This window comes from Rhyacophila brunnea, unplaced genomic scaffold, assembly GCF_057557595.1.
Source record: "Rhyacophila brunnea isolate RB1 unplaced genomic scaffold, BYU_Rbru_1.0 scaffold_7, whole genome shotgun sequence".
NCBI lineage: Eukaryota > Metazoa > Arthropoda > Insecta > Trichoptera > Rhyacophilidae > Rhyacophila > Rhyacophila brunnea.
Window position 1 is genome coordinate 5472170 of NW_028233339.1, and position 27231 is coordinate 5499400.

The window sequence follows — 27231 nt, forward strand, 5'->3', positions numbered from 1 at the left end:
TGATTCGCTCCCCGGTATGTGCATACTGATGCTAATGCATTCATGTCTTTTATAGAACGAGGTTTGTGCCGCGGCGATGGGATAGGACTGTTAACAGCTCGGTCAACGAAAAATATACGCATTAGCTTTCTTAATTTGTACATAGGTGTCACCGTGAAATAGAGCGTATTTAATTTAATTAATTATTTTAATACTGCGTAATCATCATTAAGTTATTACATAATTTACAATCGTTGCTTTATTTATTTGTATAATAGTAATATGTATATAAAATTGCGACGTGTTTAGATGGATAAACTAAGTAAATATGTAGTTAATTTAATCATGTAACCAAGTAGGTATATTATGACAATGATAAAAATATCGGTCGTCTATTTTTGACAAGATAACAATATGGGGATGGTCCCTATGAACCCTTAAGGTAGAGCCGCCCCTGTTTGTTAGGTTAGGTTAGGTCATCATTCTTGAGTTCATGAATTTTGCAGAAATCGGCCATGAAAATTGCCGCTGGTCCCCCCTGGCTTCCAGTAAACAAATTTGTACCATAGTAATATTATCAGGTACCACAATCGTGTACATTCAAATTACCCTTGTATAACATGTATACTATTTTTAAATCACCTAAATAACAACGCCATCTATACCGTATTATAGTTGTCGCTAATCAAATGTATTATTTATACGAAATTATTTTAACAATAGTTAAAAATATATTTTGTATGAGAAATTGGTAGTGTCATCTACTGAGAGATTATCAAAGCGGTGATATAATATGAAATAAAAAGTGGAATAAGTAAAAAAAAAAATTGTGTTTTTATTAAATTAATCAATAATATAAGTAATGCAGTTCCACCATGTATTGACAGTTAACACAATAAAAGAAATTAATAGATTCGTGTTATACGAATTCTACATTATATGAAATACATAGTAATTGCTCTATTAAAAGGATAATGTAGTGTTTAATCCAAGGACTATTTTTTCTACGTTGAATTTTAACGTCGACTATCGTTATATTCTCTCAACCAGTTATTATAAATCAGGTTCATTAACAATTACGATGTTTGCTAATACATGCAATCAATAATTGGCACTTATCTCTAATTGAGTATGCAACTTGATTTGTATATCTAGGATAAAAATATTTTCTACAGTATTACGTGTGAACTCTTATAGAAGTGATAAACACTGTGATTTAAACAATCCATACTAATTAATACAATTGGAGTGTTTGTTTGTCTATTTCTATTTGTGTTGCTTTAACTCAAACTATTGTAGGTACCTTAGTATTGATGAAACTTGCAAGGCTAGTGTAGCTAGGTTGGCAACCTGGTATTTTCTTCTAGAACGGAGGGTGCTTGGCTCTTCTCCAAACGACTTATCAATATTATGTTACACACGATAATTTTGAATCACGAGAAAAAAATTATGTTGTTATTTTTTTTTAACTTGGAAAGATAATCTAGAGCTTCATAATGTATATTCATGTGTAAACTGCGGTCAGTCCAATTCCGAAGTGCCTTTTTTTTACTTAACGTTGTCATTGGTTATGACAGTTTTGTCGAAATATTGAAAAATAAGCTTTAGAAAAGGTTGGATAGGGGGGGAGGTAGGATTTTGAAAAACAGCAACCCGGCACTATTGTATTTAGCACTACTCCACTGATCACAGTATTGGTACCGTTTAAGTAAAGTTTCATATTTTTACTCCAATCTTAATGGGGGACCCATACAACCTTATTCCAAAAAATATTACTTTTTTTGTTGATGATGCCCATCAATGGTTTGAAAAAACATGTGCATCATTGATTTACTTTTCGAGATATTTGACTTGATATCTCATAAGAAACAAAATAAATTTCAGAAAGAAAAAGATAGAAACAAAAGTGTGTGCAGCTGTCAAATACTAAATAGAATAAAATCACATCCCAGCAATGCCAGGAGTACCATCTCTTAGAAAATTATTGTCTTTACGCAGCTGTTGAGCTGTATGTACTAAAGACATATTTAAATGAAATACACTAATATTTGTGATAAGTTCTTTATCAAGGAGATAAATAATGTTATGATAAGGCTAGCTTAGCTATTGACATTTATTACTTCTGTTCACAAATGACAAAATATTGCATTTATACCTTGTCGTAAATGATTAGTGATATTCATTCATTATTAGTACACTTTTTATTGCCTGTGTGGTATGACTGATAATTCTAAAATGTGACAGTTTAAATAATATGGAATTTTATCTATAGTCCTTTTATAGATTCATATAAATTAATTATGTTGTGATTTATATTCTAAAGTATTTTTTTTAATTTTACCATAAAAGGCACTCAGTTTTATGTGTGATTTAGTGAGGTTCCATAAACAATTTTTACTCTGCGTTCTGAGATGTGTTCTTTATGAATTTTGTCATTCAAAAAATCAAAACAATAGAATGCACAATAATACTTGTACGGTGTTTCACAAACTATGTAACCAAGTTTTCCACAAGAAAATCGTAATTCACCACTTTTTATCAGATTCCTCAAGATATTTAATTTGAAAAGAAACCTATCTCAATTTTTTGCAATTTCGAGTTATCTATGGTACTGGACAAAAGATGCGCATCACGTAGTATCAATAACTCATTTTTGTCAAAATCACCTTATAGGAGGTATTTAATATACAGGGACAATATTACAATAAGTGACAAAGAGGCAGCGGCGAGGGGTGGAGGTAGGCTCTTATGATCCGACACTCACTAAACTTTTTGACTATTATCTATTATGGCTTAGTTTACGCAGTAAACAAATAAGTATGACTGACAAAGTTTAGTGTGCACTATTTAAGCCGGATCTCAACAATTCTTCGCCACTGCAATAGGCTTATCAAAAATTCAACAGATAAAAGATAGTACAATTCGTGTCTACTGAAAAAACTTTCTTATTAATGACAGAGGAAAGTAAATTTACTTGTGTTTGGTGTCTCCTGTAAAGTAGAGACAAATGAGATAAGTACATTTCTTTTAAGGTTTTAGGAGGATTTTTCTGGGACACTCGGCACTAATTTGAAAGGTTTCAAATGTTCTCTACTGTATACATATTTGAAGACGGAAAAAGCAAGCCACATTTTTGTACAATTTGCGAATTTCACATAAAAAAATCACCTACAGCTTTCTATTTTCCTTAATTTTATTATAAATAGTGAAAAATGTTTGGTATTGTGTAATTAAATATTTTGGAAATATTCAGTCAGAAATGTTTGAAAAACGCTGAATATTATAAGTGGATTAATAATAATGTTGTTTATATTGACAATTAAAAGAATCTACATATTATTTTGTGGTAGTAATTACATTTTGTTGATGATCAAAGGTTTCTAGTATGCATAAAAAGATAATTCTAGTGTTTTGCAAAAAAAACCTGTTTTATCATTTTTAACACTCGTTTTTTTCTGTTAAATATTTTTTTCAATAGATATTTGAACAGGTGTGCAAAGAATGGTGTTAGATTATAAATGACAATTTGTGAAAATGTGTAGCCGTGTTTGCTTTTACACGGCAAGAGTTGTGTACATGACTTGTGAGTAATGCCAAATTATTTCATCTATTATAATATCATTTTAATGTAATGTTGATACAATGTCTCACCTCACATAAACAGCTTTTTAATTTGTATTGTGTAATTTGTCTGAGGTGGGAATGAATAACTTATAGAAATAAATAATGTTATATAAATAAAGCCATTTCGTAAGCGTATCTAAATTATTAGAATATACCAAACTATGTAAACTAATTTCATTATATTATTAATTTTTTATTTTTTTATTTAATACTGCATATACAGAAAATTTAAGAATGTTAGATTCTTATTATTACAACTACATTCTTCCTTGGCAACATTTGAAATATGTCAGATGGCATAGTTAATATAAATAGTATTTCACATGAGTCATAGAGAGATCGATATCTTCTAGTATTATGTGTGCCTGCGGGGGTTTTTAAAGCACCCGGAAATTCCACCCAGATGAACTTTGTAGAATTTTTCTGAAGTTTTTCATTATATTTATCATGTTCTGAAGCAAGTTAACGACAGTCATTTTAGCTTTCTTTCCCAAAAACTTTTTAAACGTCCAAACAGATTTCCACCAAAAAGAAAATTTCCACTCAGAATTTGAGTCATTGATTGCGAATCAAATTACTCGTGATGCACTGGTGGGAATCACTGATCTATGCAAACATGAAAGATTATCAGATTATATTATTTAAACGATCGAAATGAGTTTGATAATTTTTGTATGCATGACGTGTTAACGTAGTGTTACAGTACTCGCAATTAATTGTAGTTTAGTCCGAACCAACACTCATACGCATTATACCACCCTCATCATTCGACTCAACTGTATTACTTATTTTAAAATCACTATCCAGACATTTATAGACAGAATAAGTCCTACAGAAGGTACGAAAACGAGTCTATATTATTTATCACTAAGAGCATATTTTGATAGATAAATTAATTACCTCCAATGTTTATAAAACAATTGGCTGTTTTTAATAATAAATACAGATGCAATTTTAAATTGAAAAATAAACAGAATTATCATAATAACAGTTTTCAATAAATCTCAGAGACTCGATAGTTACCTAAATACTATAAATTTAATTCGGCAATCTTAACTCACATAATAACGTGTATCATGTTATTATATTTGTTATCAGTTAGAAATGCTGATTAAAATGTTTTTTATATATTATATTTTATTAAATAAACATGTCGACTGTTATTAGAAAAACCACCACCACTAACTAACCTTTAAACTCAAAAATTAATATTTTTCACCATAACCATAATCGATAAGTAATTTTGAATAAAGGAAATTTTGTTTAAATTAAATTAAATGAATAGATTATTATTTGATTGAATTCATGTAGATATCGACTTTTTCAGTATTCCTCTCTTTAAACTGTTTCAATCCACAAAGATATTTTCAATCTAACGCTTGTAGAATTTTTTCTCGTGTTCTATTTTCATTACTCTCCACACATAAATACTGTATCTTATACAATGATGAATAATAAAATAAAATAGAAATGTAATTACACTGCACTACTATTAAGCGCAAGGGGCGTGGTAAATGGGTTTTTAAAAGAGCACACGCCCCCTCATACTGACATGATATGTGTCTGAAAATGCTTCTAGTTGAAAAAAAATATCTTTATTATACTGCCAATATAAGAACACTTACGGAAAGAAGCAGGGCAGTGTGATTTAAACATAAATAAGTAAGGTTAAGACGAAACATACCGTCTAGTCCAAAAGGCAAAGGTCAGAATATCTGGAATATATCAATATGAAAATATAGATTAATTTATTAGATATTTAAAGAACTATATTAATTTATCCTGGCAAAATGTATACACTCCATCGTCAATATGCGTTCTCATGTCGGTGGCCATATAATTAGATTTGGATCTTGCTGACGATGTGTTTATATCCTGAAATATCTATTTTATCTCTAAATAACTCAACTAATGTAGAATCTACAAATATTTTGTTTCAAAACTATTAAAATGAATATGATTGATGATGAATTTAGGTTGTTGCGGATGCTGTTCTGCGCTGAGGCCGCGCTACAAGCGCTTGGTAGACAACATCTTCCCCGTCAATCCGACAGATGGCCTCGTCAAGTCCAACATGGAGAAGCTCACCTTCTACTCCCTCTCCACCCCAGAGAAACTCGACCGGATCGGCGAGTATCTCTTTCAGAAGGCCAGCCGGGATATATACCGCAAAAGGAATGGGTGAGACGCACTTTCAACCTAACTTTAACAAAAGCAATACCAATAATAACTAAATTATAATAGGCCGACAAATTTATATGTTGAAGAAAACCTTCCCAGTATAGAGTCTTGTACGCATTGTGGATCAATTTCTAGCAAGTTTCACTCTGTGTGCTCTTAAGATTTATCTATCGGGGAACACTAATGCAATGTGTTTTTGTCTCAGTGCAGCAAACGAATCTCAGAGCACAAAAGTATTATATTTGCATCAAATGAATCTGTAATTTAATTATCATTGGTCTTGGTAACTTTTTTTTAAACTTTGAGCCACTTTTTTTTGGCTATGAAATCGGATATGGATCTTGGCCACCTCACAAACAAGCTCTCAACAGATTTCTGTTATTACGAGAAATTTGTGTTAACCACTTACTCACACTTGTAAGTCCCATGATCTGTGTCGAAACCGTGTCCGGAAACTTGTACGTATGCAGTTCATCGTATCACACTTCGTATTGGAAATATATGGCCGTATATTAAAGACCGTCTAACCTCTTTGGGTCGTATAAATAGTACTGACATAAAATTCATGTCTAAATAAAACACGATTCTTGTCGGTTTACACTTTACAGGATGCCAGCAGGAAACAAATTTTGAAAATAGCCGATATACTGGATTATTTGTTAAGTTAGGTTTTCATTCCTGAATTCATGAATTTTGCCAAAATCAGCTATGAAAATTGAATTAATGTTCATATTGAATCTAATAAAATTGGAGACCGTATTTTCCGATAAGAAAGCTCACGGTGAACTGTGCCACGGTGAAATGTTTTACGTGCAATTTACATGTAGCTGGTCAAAACACACATTGAAAAAACAACATGTAAAATTTTTCGACCTGGGATCCGAGCCTGAGACCCACAACCTTATACCGATACATAACCACTTGACCATTGTGGGCATTAAGTTTATAGCTAAGGTTTTCTCCAATGTCTTCAGTTGAGGCTTTTGTGTTGTTAATGATTAATATTTTTTTAGTGACATTTTTGCGAAACTATTCTTGATTTATATTAATTGTTTTAATCGGAATTTAACTTTGTCTGCAGGTTAGTGATAATAGCAATGGAGGCCATGGACCAACTTCTGGTGGCGTGTCATGCTCAAAACCTTAATCTCTTTGTTGAAAGTTTTCTCAAAATGGTGCAGAAACTGCTGGAATCTGTTGACCCACAACTACAGATTTTAGCTACTCAAAGTGTTAGTATTTATATTATATACATATTCATAAAGGTTTCAGCTTCATCATTCGATAGGGAGCCATCCCCCAGAATTGCTCGTTGGTTCTTCTAACTGTAATTTAAATTTTTTAATAATAGCCTTACTAGAATTCATATTTTTGTTTATTAACTACTCTTGACCGCCTCCCGAATAGGTTTGTTAACAAATTCTTCTTTTTACAAGAAATGGATGTTAGCCAGCTGCATACTAGAGCCATGCTCTAGGTCCAAATGCACATTGTAAATACTTTAATTTGTCAACTCACAACTTTATAAGCGGACATTTGACCCACTTGTCCACCAGTGGTGAAGAATAGAGGTAGTCTATGCAGATCCGACATAAATAATGCACACTAAACTTTAAATTGTAATTAAATGCGCCGCGGTGAAAAAGTTAGTTTTCATTGAAATGAGAATTAAAATTGCAGATGGTGTTGGCTAGTTTTTAAATTTCAATTATAACCCTGCCTAAGTCAAATCATAAGAGTGGAGGTAGACTGTGGAGATTTGACAAAAATAGTACACACTTTTGTAACATCAATATTAATAATTGAACCAAGAATACAAAATGCAGATGGTGTTAGCTTAGTTTTTAAAATTCAATTAAACCCCGCCTAAACCAAACCACAATGCGCCGGCTAGACGGCAGCGACTTGCCTGTGCGGTATAGTCTGTGCAAACTACTTTTACAGCGTTTTTCGGTTTGCGCGAGCTTCAGTTTTCCCGTCCATACACACGGGCTTCCCAATACAAACAGATTTGCGCAGGTAAGCTTGCGGTAAAGAATGAGCGTCTAGCCGTCGCTTCATAGAAGAATATTTATAATCTATTATGATTTGGTTGAGGCAGGGTTTAATTGAATCAATATTTCTTTCGACCATTTCCGGTCCTAATAAGATCATATGGGTCTCCACAGAGTGGAGGTTTGTATCAACAGATTTTTGTTTTTACAAGAGATGGATGTTAGCCACTTGCTCAACCTATTAGGTCCATATTCTGACTCCAAACACAAATTGAAAAACAATATGTGTATTTGTCAGACCCAGGATTCGAACCTGCGACCCCCGACATCATAAACCGATGCGTCATCCGGCTCGTCATTGTGGGCGTAAAACAATATACACTTAAATATTTCAATATTTACTTTATCAGCGTTTTAAATGTAAATGCATAAACATCTTTTGAAGTTTTTACAGAATTATTTTTATTTATTATTGAATTGGCTTTCGGAACACTCCTATTAGATCGAACAAATGTATGCAAATTCTTCTTTCCTGGTATTTACATTGACATTTACTCAGTGTTTCCCAAACTTTCGACATCTGTGTACCCTTTCTATAATTTTCGTAACACTGAGTATACCTCGTCAAAAAAAAATTACATATATTTTAATAATAATCAAAATATACTTATTTTTTCTTTTTAGTACCTACATAAAGAAAATAATAATAAACGAAAAATAAAATTCATTCATAATAAAATATAAATAAAAGTTGTTTTATAAATAACATTCATTATAATCAATGAGAAGGATGAAATTGTTTATTTTGAGACAGATCATCATAATTTGGTTCCGTGGTTGTTAATATTAATTTGAGATGCGGTTCCATATCCAAAAGCATGTTCCCTTTTTTGACTTAATGTCTACAAATGCTGAAAAAGCAACTTCACATATATATGAAGTTGGAAAAGGCAAGATGTATTTCAGGACTTTCTCTGATAAAACTGGATGTACATGTTGCATTCGCAACCAGAACTATGTTAAAGTACACTCCTTATATTTACTTTTCAAGAATCCGTCTGAAGCTAATTCCAACAGTAATTGCTCTTCTTCCGCATGCGATAAACCTAGCATAGATGTTGTATTGATGTCGTATTAATGCTTGTTGCACCGGGTACAGCCAAAGTCCGGTGCAGCGCGTACCCCCACCAAACTCTTCCCATACACCAGGGGGGGTACGCGTACCACACTTTGGGAAACACTGACATAGACAATCGGACTTTGTCAGTACTATTATTATTACTATTTTCTGCTTACAAAATGAATTATTTAACAGCAGCCGTCGGTTTTGTGTCATTGTTTTGCCCCTTGTGTTTTCACACGTTTATCATTATATGTTATTTATTGTTTCTTATTTTTTTTATTTATTTAAAAATCGGCTGACTAGTGCATGAGTGCTTATTTAAGTTCTGATGTGTACAGGGCGGTTAGGGTTTATAATTGAAAAGTTGTACTACGTATAACAGCATGAATAAAGTACACGTATTCCCCTCGCTAGATGCACATTGGTTTATAATAATATTATTAATTGTTATAATATTAGCAATAATAACTTATCAGAACGCTCACCAATTTTAACAGCGAAATTTGCTTATCTGCATTTTAAGTTAAGATTAATACAGAAGTTAAGATAAATATTGATCGAAAAATAAGATTTTAACTCAAATGATTACATAAACACGATGCAATTGATAAAGAAACCACCCATAAGCTAAACTTCATATAAAATAAATGCTTCATTTTCTCTCTACTCCTGCCGAGTTAGTTATTTTGTGGATAGGAGATATTACCAGAACGCCCGCGTTTTAAAATTGGCATTTTCTGTTTCTTGTTCATCAACCACAAATAATAAATATTCACATACGGCAAAGCAAACCTGTTGATACCAGATGAAGGTCTCCCACAGGAGACCACCTCAAAGGGCGGACCAAACCATCAACTTTACCAAAACACCACAGCCTACGTCCACTCTTCGCACCCCCACTGAAATTTTTGACTTTAAAATTCGTCTACGCCCCCGCCAAAATTCAAACAGACTGATACAAGCTTCCGAAAACGGCCACTCGAAACAGCACCGCCACGAGACAACGAAATCCGTCAGTAAAACAGAGAGGTTTGCGACCGACAGAACAACAGCGCTATTACGCCGCGTATCCCATTTTGATGCGCGCGGAAGCTCTCTCTTGCCTCGATGTCGAATAGCCAGCGACACCGCGTCTGCAGCCCGCCAAATCGCCATTACCCATGACCGAATACTAAAATACCCTGCAAATAACTTTCAACATATAAAAACCATTGCCATGCGACAACATGCGTTTCTCTCAATTCCACCCCGCTTCTGGCCTGCTAGTGATACGGTCTTCACCATTCTCCTCGACAGAGAAAGGCCGGTATAACTGTATATTTTTTACATGTTCTTTTAATGTTTTTTGCAAGAAATGTAACATTATTATGTTAACAGGAAATTAGCACCAATATTAGAGAACTGAATAGCAGTCATAACTTCGAAAAGAGACCCATAGATGGTGCGGCCCATTGACTAGACATTGCACGCACTATGTAGCCAGATTAGGATTTAACTCTATATACAGCGGCATAACTTCGAAAAGAGACCCATAGATGGCGCTGCCCATTGACTGGACTTAGCAAGCACTATGTAGACGGATTAGGATTTAACTGATGTTGACTCCGAAATTGATATCTCTTGCAGATCTCACAGCCAGTCAGTTTAGTCTGATCATCTCTGACACTTTTGATCATACAGTTCCTCTATTTTGAGACTAAGCACCTTACACTATCGAGATTTCTTTCTAGTGATAAGTGTGGTATTTTGTTTTCAATTGCGATCCTTTGGCAAGTTCATCTGGTTATTTGGTCGAGCGAGTCATCTTATCTTGTCAATCTATTTTCGTGTACCTTTGATGTATACTCTGTTATTGTTGATTAATCTCTGTGAACTCGGAATAAATACTAAAACCGGAAGTGTTTTTATTTTATAACTAAAACATACTATAACTGGCGACCAACGTGGGCCCAATGTGCTTCTATGTTGTAAATAAAATAAAACCATCCTATACCTATAAATATTTACATATACTTTTATTACTTTTGCTCGGTTCATTATTTTCATATTTAGATACATTTTCATGGTGAGTGAAAATGAATTTATGTACTATAACTGGTAACTTTTATTTTTAGTTTGTTCGGTTTGCAAACATCAGAGAGGACACTCCATCATATCATAGAAGATACGATTTCTTTGTATCCAAATTCTCAGCGATGTGTCACAGTAACCACACGGACAAATCAACCAGAGACAGCATTCGTTTGGCTGGTATCAAAGGAATTCAGGTAGCTATATTATAGTAATATTTATTCATGTTTTACAAATATCTACCTTAGTGTGGCAAATATGTTTATGTTGATCATTAAATTTGTGAAGCAATGATGATTTTATTTTTATTTTTAGGGTGTGGTAAGGAAAACTGTTTCCGATGATCTTGTGGAGAACATTTGGGAAGCTCAGCATATGGAAAAAATTGTCCCATCACTGGTTTATAATATGCAGGTTAGTTCTTTCATTAATGGTGAATCAATTTTTAATTGAGTATTTTCACCTTTCATATAGAAATCAACTAGATGTCTACATGCCCGTAAACGGTAAATCTAAAATTTTATCAGGCAGCTATTTAAAATCAAAATATAAAATTTAAGTCATTTCACAAAAAATAATATTTATTTTATATTAGTTTGCGATTACATCGCATCCAGAAGAAATTTCTTCAATGTCTTTATTTTAACATGATAATGATTATTTTCCGACTGCTTTTCTACAAGGCATGCTTATTTTTCACTCTGTTAAATCTCGTAGGTCACTTTTGCTCTTGAGACATTTTTGCCTGTTATCGCGAGGAATGGTTTCTAATCCTGGTTTCCTAAAGTATTTGAATTTACATGCGCCTGTCAATTACCTACACGGTCGCGGCCGTAGTCTATTCAGGGTCAGAACCATGTCCTCGTGTCAAGCCTATCAGGCACCCTTAGCGAGGGGTGCAAGACTAGTCAATGCGCTCCCCAAAGACATAGTGCAAGAACGTAGCGGGCGGTGGCGCGGAGACAGCTTGCGCAACTCAAACGTATAACCGTGTGTGAAATGTTCGTAGACAGTGTCTTTTTTGGGGCATATCATACACAGTACCAGGCGCTGCCTGCCCGTCACTGTGGCCAAGCGCATAGACAGTACTATTTATTTTATTTTCGAAATTTTATTTTTCTGTATAAAATGGTATGCTTTATTTATATATTTTCTTCTTCTCTCTTGTGAGGGTAATATTTGTTATGTCCACAATGTTTTGTTTTCTTAAATAAATAAATATCAATGATTCAAGTTTTGGCTGAATAACCCTTAGCAAATGTTTAAAAGTCTTGAAAAAAAAAACATATTCAACTTAATATGAATTCCCAACAAAAGCGCCATCATAATGTAAAACTGTTTAAAATTTAATAAGGCCTTTCTATTAATCTTTTCAACAATACCTTATGCGTCTTGAATTTGTCTTAACTAGAACTGTCAATATGACTCATCGATGGAAGGAACAACAGTCGTGGAAGGAGTCGAGGGTTCGCAAGGAAGTTCGCCTCCTGTTTTGGCGGAAGCCTGTCTTCGAGAATTAGTCGGCAGAGCCAGTTTTGGCCACATCAAGAGTGTCTTAAGACCTGTGCTCAAGTAATTACACTATTATTTATTTTGAATTAAAATTATTATTACATATTTTTAAAATAAATTCATCCCTTGAAATTTTATTGTACTGTTCATTATTGATTATATAATATTGACTATGCGTTTTTTTTTTGTTTCAGGCACTTCGATTTGCATAAGTTGTGGGTTCCAAATGAGTTTGCCATTCATACATTCCGTATCATTATGTATTCCATTCAGGTAATAATAATTATAACTCATTTTAATGTAGTCAATTCACATTGTTTTGATCGTTGATATATCATATAAGATACTATTTTAGCTAAATTCGCATACGTTTAATGCGTTTTTAGTTTTTAACATTCACCGTAAGGCAATTCAGAACATTTGTTGGTCGGCAAATTGGTAGAAGGCAGTATGCAGCCAATGGGGTATTTTTTATCCTTATTGTGTAGCTAATTTCACGGCAGTCAAAATTGACAATGCAACAGTGATAAACATTATTCATTGAGATGAATTCACTGAAGCCACTGTAAAGCCATTCAAAAAATAGATTGGAGTTTATGAAAACTTAACTGACAACAATGCAACCATAACATAATATTATGTTTTGTTTTCAGGCTCAATATTCTTACACGGTAGTTGAAACACTTATGACTCACTTGGACGACGATCAGAAGGCTACTTCTGATTATCCGGTGGCGACTTTGAATGTGACAAATAGGGCCAGAGTTGGCGGCGGTGAAAGTACCAAAGTTCGCACAGCTGTTGCCGAAGTATTGTCCAAGATTATTGCTATTGCTGCCGGAGAGAGTGTCGGTGAGGACAACTTTTAAGCTATTTTAATTAAGTCCAATGCGTAAGGCACTTTTGGATACATTTTTGTGATTTTCTCAAAGCCTGGGTATTTCTTTGATTGTTTCACTGCTGTTGTCATTGGTCCTTTCTCATGGTCTGTTGTAGCGTTGCAAAATATATTTGTACCTACTGTTTCTTATTGACAAGAATATTGTTGAATTTAAATGAATTATAGTTTTTAATTGGCTCTGATTTGTATTATAATAGCGTATTATTGTTTTGCCTTGTAGGTCCATCCGTTCTCGAAATAATCAATTGCTTGTTAACTCATCTGAGAGCATCTGTGACGCGTGATTCAGAGGTAAATAACATGGGAAACGTTTTTATCTTAATTTATATCTGTTCAAATTTCTATAAAGTGATACATTTTATAGTTATATATACCTATTATCTCATAAAATTTCACCACAATAAATAATGATTTCAGAATGAAACCGATGAGAAGCAATACCAAGAAGCTTTAATCAACGGTCTGGGAGAGTTCGCTAACCATCTTCCCGATTATCAAAAGATCGATATCATGATGTTCATCATGTCCAAAGTCCCTTACCAACCCGGTGGCGGTGCAAACAAACAGAAATATAAAAAGGGTGACACCATGCTGCAAAGTATTTTGCTCAAGAGTTTGTTGAAGGTAATTCAACCGTTATATTTGTTCTTTCTTTATTAACACAATGCTTACGGGCCCTTTTAATTAATTTTGTAATTAACATGTTAATTTGCATTTGAAAAGTAATTAGCAAAAACACAATTTTGTGCGGTCCGTAAGCTATGGGTTAATTGGCACATGGAGATAACCAAATTAACTTTAGACCATTGGACTTCTATGTTCATAACCAATCATGATGTTTTCGTCTCTATTCTCTGAGAGTCTCATTTATGAAGGTTGCTTTTCATTTGTCATGCCACGGTACACATATGTAAGAGTATGGAGACATGGCGGTGGGTGGAGAAAAAGCATCTGTGTTTACATATTGTTATAGTCATTGATTGTGTAATGAAAATTTGTTCATGAATTGTAACTTTGTGCAGGTGGGAAGCAAATATAAAACAACACAACTGAGCAAAGCATTCCCGGTGTCTTTCTTGGAACCACTACTGAGGATGGCTGCTGCACCGGGACAGGAGACGAGGATTTTAGTACAGCGTATTTTGCACCAGCTCATCGATAGAAGACACAACCTTGATAGATTAACCATTATGAGGTGAGTGCTGAATTCAAAAATGTCATTTATATTATATGAGGCGTCTATTTAACAACAAAAAAATATTATTTAAAGTGCCACTATTAGATATTGCATTAGATATATATTAGTACACATATTGTTTTTCAATTTGTTTGTGAGTCAGGGAATGGACCTAATGGGCTGAGCAAGTGGCTGACATCCATGTCTCGTAAAAAAACAAACAAAATCTGTTAATACAAACCTCTACTCTGTGGAGGCCCATATGATCCTATTAGGATCAGACATGGTCGGAGGGTATTAGATATTGACATGTCCGATTTTATTTTCATGAATTAATATTGAATGCCGGATTTATTGGTTTTTGTTATTATACGTCTCATATGAGGCCACTAGTTGCAAACACGGGTCTTTCCCAAAAACATATTTTGCGGCAAAATGCTATAAACTGTTTTACTGACTAATAAAAGACTAATTTGTATGATTTTTTAATTCATTTGTAGTGTAGTATATTTAAAATAGAAAACAACAAAGGGAAACTTATTCATTTCAGTATTAATAAAGAATCTATTTACATTAATTTAATATTTGTACCAGGCCAGATTTGAAAGTTGGATTGAGCCGTTTCTGCAACTTAACAATTCAGATGAATATGCCTATGCAAATGACATAATATGTACCACTAAAATGTTAGTCACATGACTCAAAAGCTGGGCTGCACATGTAACGAGCTGTCTTTGAAACTAAATGATTGTGGAATAAACCATATTTTGATTTGATATTTTGTATATAATAAAGCCGGCTTTGAGGGTGCTGTCTAAAAATCCTTTAAAGAGTATTTTTCTTGAGAAAATCTCATTCAAGGCTAATTTTTCAACAAACACGCCGGTTTGCAAATGGTAGCCTCATACATTATATGATATCCATTAACCCGCTGGATTGACGAACTCATCAAGATCGGTTGATGTATGTGACATGAATAACTAGGGACCGAGAAGAGTAGAAGGAGATATGGGAGGCCTTCAACCGGCAATAGATCGAAACCAGTTAATGATAATGACAATATATGTATTATAAATTCTATTGATAATGAAAGCGAAAGAAAAATATAATATGTACTACTGAAATCTGGTACATAATAACTTGGGTGTAATTTTGTTTTAGCATTCATGTTGCCGATTTGGAATTGAATCTTGAAAAATCGTCCCGTCCTGATTTGATATTCATCAACAAGCACGGCCCTGCTATTTACTCCTCCCTCTTTGATGGTAAGATAAAGCAAAAGCAATACATAAACTATTTTACAACGTTTTTATTAGCTCGTATTCTTATTTATCCGGTGGTTGTCCGGTACAAACTTCCCGACTAGCTAGACATTTGAAACTTTTAGAATATATCAGAACACGATGCCAATGCATTCTTTTAATACTTTTAGTCATCTTTAAGTAGAATTAAATTCATTTTCAGTTAATTCTGTTTTGTATGAAAAGTTATTCTTGAGAAGAGAAGTTATTATTATGAAGAAATCCGTAATCCAATGCACTATTATTGGTTGCTAAGTGGGTGGTCCTAGCAACAAAATTATTAATATATACATGCGTTACTATGGAAATCAATATGAGTGTCAAAATGACATTTCAGTATTATTTCTATCAAATACAATTTTTTTGATCGTTTAAGCTAGTCAAGTCAAGTTTATATGATTCAACAGAAAATTTATAAACGTATATAAAAAGTTCTTTTTATCTTGTAATTATTTACAATATCTTTACGCTGTACTAAACATTACATAGTGATATTTTATTATGTATCGACTATTTCAGGACTTCAAATTGAGAACAACACTGCTGAAAACATTGAAGCGATCTATACAACTTTGGCACTTCTCTGTGTGGAGCTTGCATCGGAGGAAACTGTGTGCGATATGCTGCAATTCTTGCTAGGGTAAGTCAATTACCACTAACTACACCACATTTTACAACATACCAAATAATATAACTTTAGTCTTATTTCCCAGTTATAATGTTTTTTTAATAACCATCGAAATGTTAAAAAATATGGGGGGGAGCACTAAATCACTGGTAATGATGCCATTGTTCGACGGTGGTGTCCGGCAATTATGCCATCATTAGAAAAGAGAGGTACTAATATTTCAAATACATGGTAGAATGGTGTCAGATTCTTCTGGCAATGCAGGCGACTCATTTAGGCATGGCCCCCACAAAGGGGGGGCTGACAGGGCTCTAGCCTAGGGGCCCGGGCTCAGGGGGGGCCGGCGTAACGGGTCGACCAGATAAATGTGATAAACACACATCTTAAATTTGCTCTAATAGTTAAAAAAATCGCTTGCGGTGCTATTTTACTTCGGAGTTGTTGCCATTTCAAAATATATGGCTGTTGTGAGGTGTTGAGTAATACTCGACAAGTCCATAATTCGATGTGTTAAAAAATCGCTGAATTACACTGAATTTTATTTGACCTCGAACACCATTTGATAAACAACACTGTAGAGCGTCAGACTGCCTTTAACCATAGCGATAGGTAGGGGGGCCCACCCAAGATCCTGGCCTGGGGGCCCGCTTCAAGATGCGGGGGCCATGCATTTAGGTGTTGGTATTGTTACTTTCAAATGACACTAACACCTTTCAAAAGTGATTTCTCATGACCGCAATGCCAGAAGAATCTGTTCTTTCTCTACCAATGTATAATAGGCATGCTACTTCTTGACTTGGCCAATACATGCGTGACGTAATGATTATTCAAAGTCAAAATAATACTATTTTTCTGTCCTGTAAGTCAGTGCTCTGCAACCGGTGTGCCCGAGACGATGCTAGGTGTGCCGCGGTGCATTGCTTCAAAAAAAAAAACACAAATAATTGTGTATACAACTAACCATAATTCAAGTGGATGTATTAATAAATACAAAAAGTCGCTAAGCATACAACCTATACCATTAATTTTACCTCGAACGCCATTTAAAAAACGCTATTTTAGAGTATGTGGGGTCTATGTTTTGGTGTATAAATTGTTTAACGTGTAGTGTGCCGCGGAATTATGGGAAGACCTTTAGTGTGCCGTGGGTGAGAAAAGGTTGCGGAGCACTGCTGTAAGTGACAATAATACCTCCTTGAGCTCTTTCGAATAACAATATGTACTAAATTAGCTGTCCATATACAGCATGTTTATATTAATCTAAATGAGAGTATTACACATGTACCTAAATGTATCCATTCCGTTAATATTAGCTCCGTTTGCCACGAAGTGGTGGATAGGCAGTGCTTATTTGCTAATGTAGGATACACTTCACTGAATATTAATTTAATATTTATCCATCTTTCAGTGTTCAACATTTGGCATTGGTGAATCCAGCACTGTCACGCATTAGGCGTTATCAGCTGCACGCATTGGCTGCCGCTCTTTTAGCTCTCATTCCGTACACTCTACCGCTGCCAGCTCTTGATGAATATGCCAAGAAGGTAAATGCTACATTTTATTATTTTTTTGAATTGTGTTTGATACAAATGACGTCAGAGAAAGCCTTCTCAGTATCGACAGACAGCATTTCAATACAATTTTGGATTCACTCAAATCAGTCAATTCCATAAATTAATAGTAAAATATACAGATATCAAGATAAACTCTGAAACTAGAATTTGGTATGAATGGACAGTATAGATGTATTAATAGTATTACATAGATTGAACATTTCAAACACGAAATATGTTAGACTTACATATTATATCTGAATCAAATCGTTCCCATTATAATTTAAATGTAGTTATAACTGCCAGTGAAATGACAGACCATGTCAATTATTATACATAGATAGGCAGCCAAATACACTGAACCATCATAATGTAGAATATTTATATGAACTATCATATGTCATGTGAAATGTCGAAACAAAACAATTTTTCAATGCACCAATGTACTGAATATGTATAATTTTTTCAACAACTACATACCAATTCAACCAGACTGAAAGTATTGTAATAAGAAAAGTTCATAAGACTCTTGCTAGCTATAGTCCAAATTCTTTTGTTTGATATGTGTAGTATTGAACGTTGAATATTATATTCACACTTTGATGTATTACTCTCTGTTACAGATCATAGAAGCGAGAATAAATGAAGCTTCTCATTTGCTTCCATCTTTATCTGACGAGTATGACGAATCGCAATCACCGTCGAAGATGCCATATTTGATGATCGATCAGGTAAATTTTTAATAAAACAATTTCTCTGCACTTTTAATATAATTACATTCATTAGTTAACTGTGCACAGATATTGAAAACATCGATATAATTCAAACTCGTAAATGCCAACAAGATTTCATTCTTACCCATGCACACAGACACAACTTAATCCATAGAATCAAACGTTTAAAAACTCAACTGTCAAAATATGTCAAAGTAATTCATCATGCTCTCTACTACTAAAAGAAATATGACTTTTTTATAAGGAATATTTCGTCTCTGTTCTGGCAGAACACACTAACTGGAGAATACTAGTTTTGAGTAATTTGACTTTGAAGTTGTTAAAATGTTTGAAATAATGGTCTATCATGTGAGTTTATTAAGTAATCGTAAAAAGGATGACTTTAAAATAAAGACTGTTTATTTATTAAGAAGGTTTCCAGACGGTAAAGTTTGAAATAAGGAACATTTTGGTACTAACTCAATATTTCATTTTTTCGAATTAGTGTCTTCTGCCAGAACAGTGACGATTTGTTAGCTATTCACCAAACTCATTGGGCCTTGCACTGAATCAAATATACATTGAAAAACAACAGTATTTTTTAGAACCCTCGACTCACAGCTCTGTATATATAAGAAGACAGCCACTCCATCAATTAGGCTAACATGGGTGCAAAATATTTAAAGCGCTTAAACATCACTGTAAAAAAGTGTCATCAGATGAAGAAACAGTTACTTTGTAATGGCGTCTAAGAAACATAGTACCTATTTAGTCCAGACCAAGATACATCTGTATGTGAGCAATGTTTATGTCTACGGTGAAATACAGAAATGAACATTTTTATCAATACATTTTCAATATTCTTATAGAAATGTTTGCAAACAGTTTTTATACAATGTTCATTTGTTCATGTATCTTGTCGGTTTGGATTAGGCATAAGAAATACACCGATGTGCTGCCCTTCAATTCTTGGAAGAATATTTCTAACCCCTTTGCATACAAACATAAAAAAGATGTTAACATGATTGAGTCCATTGCTATTTTCATGCTTTGTGCGGTCTGACAGGCCCCGGTGTGGTGGCGTTTACTAAATTTTGAACAACATACGAGATATACTCTTCGTTGTAAGAGTGGACGGCTGTTTTTACAATGAATAATGTAGTGTCGACAAATAAGTACATTAAATTACATGTGTTTTGTGAATTTCAACTAAATTACATACACGTAGCAACAGTCGACGAGTTGCAGTCATCCCTAGTTTGTGTATGTGAGGCCGCTTCAATTGTTTTGTTAAATTGCAAACCATTTCACTGAAATCATTTTCTTTCTTCCAGCTGGCTCTGTGTGAATGTTTGAAAGCGAGTGGAATGGATGCGTCTCGCTTGCAAGCGGCGAGCCCCTACACTGGAGGCGCTGGCATGCATCATCACAACCACAGACACAGCTGGGTGGATGCCGGTAAAATATTCTTCAAATTTTCATGTTTAATTCAAATAATGATTTCTGATAAAGGACATTGAAGAAAACGTCGTTTTATAGAGACTGATCCTAAATATATGAAAATAAAGATGAAAAAAATGAGCTAAAGCCAATGTTGAAATGCCTTGGTCATTTCGTTCTGCATTGAGATTTATTTGCCATGACTGCACTATGATAAAAACCTCACACATTACTGTCACAAGCGTAAAACATTTTATAATTATATTATATATTTCTTTTTAGCCTATTGTGTTCTTGGTTACTTCGATTCTTCATTGTATAATTTATTTTATACAATATAAACCTTAGGAACTAATCAAAGAAAATCTTTTATATTGATATAATTTTTATAAAATATTTTTTTCAGCTACTCATGGCCGCGATAGTTTGGCTGACATATCGACCAATCCGAATACAGATGTTGATAGTGTATCCAGTTCGCCGAGAGTGCAAAGGGTAAATTGTAATTTTCAATATCTCTTTAAAAATACATATCGAAGAATACTGAAATATATGACATTGACTTAAAATTTTCCTCTTTGAAGAGAGAATCGATGTTTTGGATTTGGGAACACCCTGCGCAATCAACATGGAAGACAGCTCAGCGCATTTCCTCCGAAAACCCTCAATCCTTCCGCAATGTCTGTCCCCACTCACATTATTTGGTTTGCAAATTCACTCTAAATGATAAAATAATTGGTATGTAACACTAATCGCGGTCGCACATACAACAAGTAACTCTGTGTGTATAATATAGTTAATATTCATAAAATACATGCAACTTAATGCACCGATGTACACAACTCAACATTGATTAGAAAAAAAATTGTTTTGTATGCAACTAAAGTGGTAGCGTCATGGTATTATTTGCGGCTAAAGTTTTCGCCATCAGCAGACCGTCAACGTCAAATGCACAACGCAATAATAGCATCTTTTTTAACCCAGAGGTTGAGAAATATTCATCCAATCATAGACGCATTGTGCATCAGTATTATTATCTATAATTATTGACAAATGCACCCAATATTTCAGCTCACTTCTTATTTTTATCATTCAACTGCTCTTTGTCCGACTACATTTAGCTCAATGACGATTAGATTGTGTCACCATATTTGACAGTAGAATCGGTATTGACATTTTGACTCGAATCTGACTTGAGATCTGGAATATGGAACAGTTTTGTTGGTTTTTTTGACTATGTCATATTCAGATTGTGTTGATTCTCTGTATGTGGATCGCACGATATTCTAGATTCTAGAAGCATTAGAAATTATATGCTAATTATAATGATCGACAATACTAAACAGGAAAACTGTTTTAAAATTGGAAATAAATCATTTATCTCAGATTCATCTAACATTTTTCCACAACACGCCTTGGAACATAATAATTAGGGACCACAGTAATATGCACTTTGTATGTGACAAAAAAGATATTAATGATTTCTTTACTTGACAATGAACGTTGAATATTATTTAATTGTTTTGTTGATTTTTTGCATGATGCAGAAGTCTCCCGCGTCAGAATTGACTTTCGAGAGTATGCGACGAGTGTTGACTGAGAATAATGAAGCGAGGGGCCGAGAGAGGGATGAACATGCTCGGCATCTTGCTCAAACTTTCCGCAATGCTCCATTCAGTGAACTGCAGGACATTACGCAACCGAAGGTATTTAATAATTAGTCTTTAATTTTTATATGGTACATTAGGGCAGTGCTCCGCAACCTTTTCCCACCCACGGCACACCAAAGGTCTTCCCAGAATTCCGCGGCATACCACACGTAAAACAATTTATACACCAAAACATGGACCCCACATCCTGAGATCTTTGGCGAGACCCCCTACCTATCGCTAAGGTTAAAGACGGCGTGATACTCTAAAATAGCGTTTTTCAAATAGTGTTCGAGGTAAAATTAATGATATTGATTTTATGTTTACCGATTTTTCGTATGGTTATATTATATTAATATAATTATAGTTAGTTGTCGGGTTAGGAATAATTATTTGTCGAGTATATGACACAACAATAATAATTGTATCCTACAATCAGATGTTTTAAAATATTAATATTAATGTAGTAAAATATCGCCACAGGCGACTTTTTTTGACTCTACAATGGGAACTGAACTGCGATAGCCTTGTCTGAAATCCGAGGATATTTTTTATTAACCGAAATCCAGAAAATAGCCAATGGAATATCGGCGAGGTTCAGTTTTAGCGTCCTGTCATTTATCAATTCAACAAATTCTTCTCGAATTTATAGGAAAAACGCTTCTATAGAATTTTCGGCATTGGTTGCAAAAGGGTTTCGTCTCCAGTCGCATTGATTGTATGAAAGTACTGATGAAATTTATTTTGCAGCAAAGTTAAATGTTTTTGAGACGGATCCAAAATTGATTGCTTGTTTTCAATGGTGGTCTGGTAGTTCCTATAGACCATTTGTAGAGATCCTTGTCTTAACTTCTTCTGCCAAAGTTCGAGTTTATTTTTGAATTCTTTTAATTTATCAGAGAACGTCAAGATATTTTCATTCTGACCTTGCATTGTTTTATTAAGTTCATGCAGGTGCTCAAATATATTACTAGCCATGTACGCAAATTTGGCTATTGCATCGCGGCACACCGGTTGCGGAGCACTGCATTAGGGCTTGGAGAACTATCCACTTTGTCTCTTTGTGATGCGGCTGTTATTATTTGTGATTATTTTCAACTCTATGGTTGTTAAAATGGTTGTTTAAATGGTTAAGTTCTGTGGAAGTATGTGGCAACGCAACGCTCAAGACCGAGAGATGTGGAATCAACTTGGAGAGGCCTTCATCCAGCAGTGTATAGATTCAGGCTGATGATGACAAACAAAAAATCACAATTTCAAAATAATAAAGAGTTTAAATTGATTTATAAACATGTGGAATACTCATGTCTAGGAAGGACGTTACATTATGATATTAAGATTTGGGTTCAGAGAAAAGTAAATTTTTTAATGCATAAAAATTAATGACATTAATAGGACGAAGCATCTAGAAAAAAAAATGACACTCACTTTTTTGTTGGGTCTCTCGAATGGCATAATCTGTTCTAATGCCATTACAATAAAGGTGATATAGCTATAAATTCCCGATGCTTTTTGTCGGGTCTGCCGAATGGTTCGGTTCGAACGGGTTCGCTCAAATGAACATTGACACTAGAAACACTGTTCTAACGCCATTACAATAAAGGTGATATTGCTATAAATTCCCGATGCGTGATATCACATAATGGAAATTGCGTGCGTTGTCCATTAATAATGGTCATTGATAAAAGTGTATTAGGTAAAGTATGTATGATTTTACCATTTTTCTTCATTCTTTTTTTTTTGTAAGGGTGCATTTCGTTATACAAAATTCGCCACAATTTAGCACAAAAATATATAAAATGTTCAGAATAATTATTTTCTTATTCAGCTGATGTAAATAATGATAACGACACCAATAAAAAATTAAATACATCTCATATTTTGTGTGTATAGAAATAAAATTGTTTCACAGCTGAATTTTCACATTTCCAAATTAATGCCCATACCAATATATAAAAGGAGTCGATCGTTATAAAAAATTATAGTAAAAAAATACTTCCGAAATCCAAAAATGTTTGACATCCGTATTGTAAATTGTAGAAGTTTTCTTTTTCTGAATTGATTAGCTATGACAGTAAGCAGTCCACTGTTAAAATATAGTTAATAGATCACGCTTGGTCTTCTTTGTTTTTCAGCATGACCTTCAGCACAAATTGACAGAGATATTTAACTCCCTGGACTGGGAACCTCCGGCGAGTGTTCACGAGAGTCCAAACAACGCGGAGTCTCCGCTGGCACGAGTCGGTGCCCATAAGAAAAGCTTCCGCGGTCACCAACAGAATGTGCCGGCTTATGAGAAATACTTTCCAGAAATGTTTCTGTATTAGGGTCGACGCTTCGTACTTGTTTTATGAAAAATATTTTACTAACCGAGCTTTATTTTTAAATGAACATTATTTTGTTCAATTTCAAACAATGACTGTTGGTTTTTCTTACACTATTCAAAGCGAGAGTTTACAATATAAAGCTTTACAAAATACAGTATTTGAAGTAATAATAAGAAATATGGTTAAAGATTGCAATAATACGCTTAATTTCTATCTTGCTTTCCGCATTATAATCTTGTGTGACCAGTTATTATACAAACCACTATTGGTAGTGTTTTTCTCGACTACCTATATATTTATGTCAAATGCAGTGATTGCCGGAACAATATAACTGGGAAGCTTTTGAATAGTAATAATCCTTAACAATGAGGAATTCGAAACAGAATATATCTATGTCCCCTTCGGGTTTTGTGCGAGTCAATCTTTTTATGGAGTTGAAAATTATGTTTCTTATATTTACGCTGTTATAAATAAATGTATAAGATTCTATTCTCAACTTCGGTGTATTGTTCGTGAAAATAGTGGAAATATTCCATCATATTAAATCCAATATAATATGATATTGTTTAGTATGTAATAAATAATCCTCAAAGGGTTCATGTTAATAAAAATTATCTTCTAAATGTGCATTATAACGTATTTGATATTGATAACATTTGAATATATATTTTTAAAAAATGATATCATGGATACAAAGGGCATCACCATTAAATACTTCCCAGCCCAATCCAATCCATATAAAATGGTGTGAGAATTCACGTTTTTGTATTTTGCCTTAATTTGTCTTTAATCAATGACTATAAAACGGATCGTTTGATATAGGTTTTATATAGTTTTTCGGTTGTTGATAACGTATTTATAATCTGGTTTATTGTTTGTTGGAAGGAATGCTAGACATTCTTACAGGTTAAATTTGTTCAACGGACTGAGAATACAAATTTGTAGTATGGAGTATATTTTTAATGAAATTATGCAATATAAAATTTGGCTTTTATTGCCACTAGTAGTTATAATCAATCCTTTGATTTCGGGTATTTTAAAATGCACCCTGGCATCAAGGAAAATTAAATAATTATAAAGCGGTTGAAACCCTGAAAGGTTTCGGTAGGTAGTTATATTAATGGTACATAATAAAAGTATATAAAATTTATCCGTTTCATAGCTCAACCGAACTTGCACTGCCAGTGAGTGATTATTTATGCATTTTTCTTTCGATTAGTAAACCGAAAGAAATATTTTTATGCTTTAGTTTTCTTACAGTACAATTAATAATACATACATAACACGCTTTTTTAAAGACATTTATTATAATAATATGTCTGTTATCAAAGTGATGTGATATCATCTTTGTTAAGTACTGAGATATGAATGATTGAAAATCAGTAATGCAATATCAGTAGTATTATTGTTTATTATTTATGTTGCTGACAAATTTATCACTACATTATGTAATTTGTCTATTTATAATGAAAGTTTTATTGTTATCTCGATTTGTAAGTATTATAATTTAGCTAATGATAGAACGGTTATCAAAATTATATCAGTAATTTAAGAGGTGTGTAGCAAACTTGAATATTACATTATAAGTAGGTACCTGTACCCAGTTGTTTTAATTGAATTCTGTGTATTTTTTGGAAAGATGAATGTGTGACTTGTAACAGGTTGATATCAGTGGCGAATGGTGGAGGTAGGCTGTTAAGATCCGACATTAATAGTGCATACTAAACTTTCTCTAGTCATGCGTATTTGTTTTCATTGACCTAAGACTACAATTTACAGATGGTGTTGGCTAATTTTTAAAAATCAATGAAATCCTGCCTAAACCAAATCATAATAGTTTTGGTATATTTTGCGCGATATCACAAAATTGTGCACACTTTTTCATTCAAACTTATTTGTTTTCGTTGGATTAAGAATACATACTGTTAGTTAATTTTTTTAAATTCATTAAGCCCTGCCTAACCAAACCAGAATAGATGAAAAATATTATTCTCTCTATAAAATATCCAAAGTTATGTATGATTTAATTGCATAATTTTAGTTATTTTATAAACGAGTATTTTTTGGCTATTATCTATTATGGCTTGGTTTTCGCAGGGTTTCATTGAATTTTAAAAATTAGCCAACACCATTGAGCAAGTGGCTGACATCCATTTCTCGTAAAAAACAAAATCTGTTAATACAAACCTCTACTCTGTGGAGGCCCATATGATCCTATTAGGATCGGACATGGTCGGATGGATGGAAAACAAATACGTATGACTGACAAGTTTAATGTGCACTATTACGGATCTTAACAGCCTACCTCCACCCTTCACCACTGGTTGATATAATATAATATTGAGTGAAACGATTACATGTTTAGCTGATTTATTTATAAAGTTTTGTTTGTATTAATGCTGAAAAACGTATTCGATCATACATAATATATAGATTTGCAACAAATAAACACTAGCAAAATAATTGCATCAAAAATATGTTTTAATATAATATTAATTGCTATTTTTACTTGATAATATGTAATACTCATAACATATGACACCAAAACCCTCATTAATCCCTTTTCTGTGATTAATTTAACTCATCCGAGACTATACCTACTCAATATACATGTAATCTCTCTAGAAATAAGTTTGAATTCACAAGTCTATTGCTAAAATGACCTTACATAATATCTACATACGATACTGCTAATTAGCTTATTAAAAAAATGTTACGATAATTACGCAACACATAATTTTTATAACTTGCGTATTACATATTAATGTAATCAAAAGCAATTATACGGAAGTCAATTTTTAAAGCTCAAAAATTTCTTATTAAATATCATTCTGAGTGTAAATGTGTATAATTTGTAGCAGTTTTTATTCATGAATAAAGAATATCCAGCAAAGAGTTTTTTTTATTTATTAACTATGATTTTAGAAATATATTAATTTTAACATTTTAAACACAGTAAATTGATAAGTTCTAGTACAGGGTGACTTGTAAGGTAAGATTTAAATTCTCGGTACCTATGCTGCGTGGGAAGGTTTAGTTAAAATTTTATGTCTATTAAT

General features: G+C 33.5%; 1 protein-coding gene across 4 annotated transcripts in view; it reads left to right on the top strand.

Moving 5' to 3' along the window:
• Nucleotides 1-27062, top strand: part of stmA (Protein EFR3 homolog stmA) — a 28710-nt gene extending 1648 nt beyond the window's left edge. For 2 of the 4 annotated variants that reach the window (XM_085957361.1, XM_085957363.1), the window contains exons 2-19: nucleotides 5580-5784; nucleotides 6866-7016; nucleotides 11016-11168; nucleotides 11287-11385; nucleotides 12383-12543; nucleotides 12678-12756; nucleotides 13137-13335; nucleotides 13605-13675; nucleotides 13802-14008; nucleotides 14407-14579; nucleotides 15723-15826; nucleotides 16382-16502; nucleotides 17899-18034; nucleotides 18667-18774; nucleotides 20091-20214; nucleotides 20603-20691; nucleotides 21744-21902; nucleotides 23981-27062. In XM_085957361.1, the coding sequence (XP_085813487.1) occupies nucleotides 5580-5784; nucleotides 6866-7016; nucleotides 11016-11168; nucleotides 11287-11385; nucleotides 12383-12543; nucleotides 12678-12756; nucleotides 13137-13335; nucleotides 13605-13675; nucleotides 13802-14008; nucleotides 14407-14579; nucleotides 15723-15826; nucleotides 16382-16502; nucleotides 17899-18034; nucleotides 18667-18774; nucleotides 20091-20214; nucleotides 20603-20691; nucleotides 21744-21902; nucleotides 23981-24172 (2531 nt within the window). In that variant the 3' untranslated portion in view covers nucleotides 24173-27062. Of the gene's footprint in view, nucleotides 1-2150; nucleotides 2500-3457; nucleotides 3563-5569; nucleotides 5785-6865; nucleotides 7017-11015; nucleotides 11169-11286; nucleotides 11386-12382; nucleotides 12544-12677; nucleotides 12757-13136; nucleotides 13336-13604; nucleotides 13676-13801; nucleotides 14009-14406; nucleotides 14580-15722; nucleotides 15827-16381; nucleotides 16503-17898; nucleotides 18035-18666; nucleotides 18775-20090; nucleotides 20215-20602; nucleotides 20692-21743; nucleotides 21903-23980 lie in introns of those variants that run through there. The other 2 variants (XM_085957364.1, XM_085957362.1) reach the window with 2 other exon arrangements.
• Nucleotides 27063-27231: the final 169 nt, after the last annotated feature.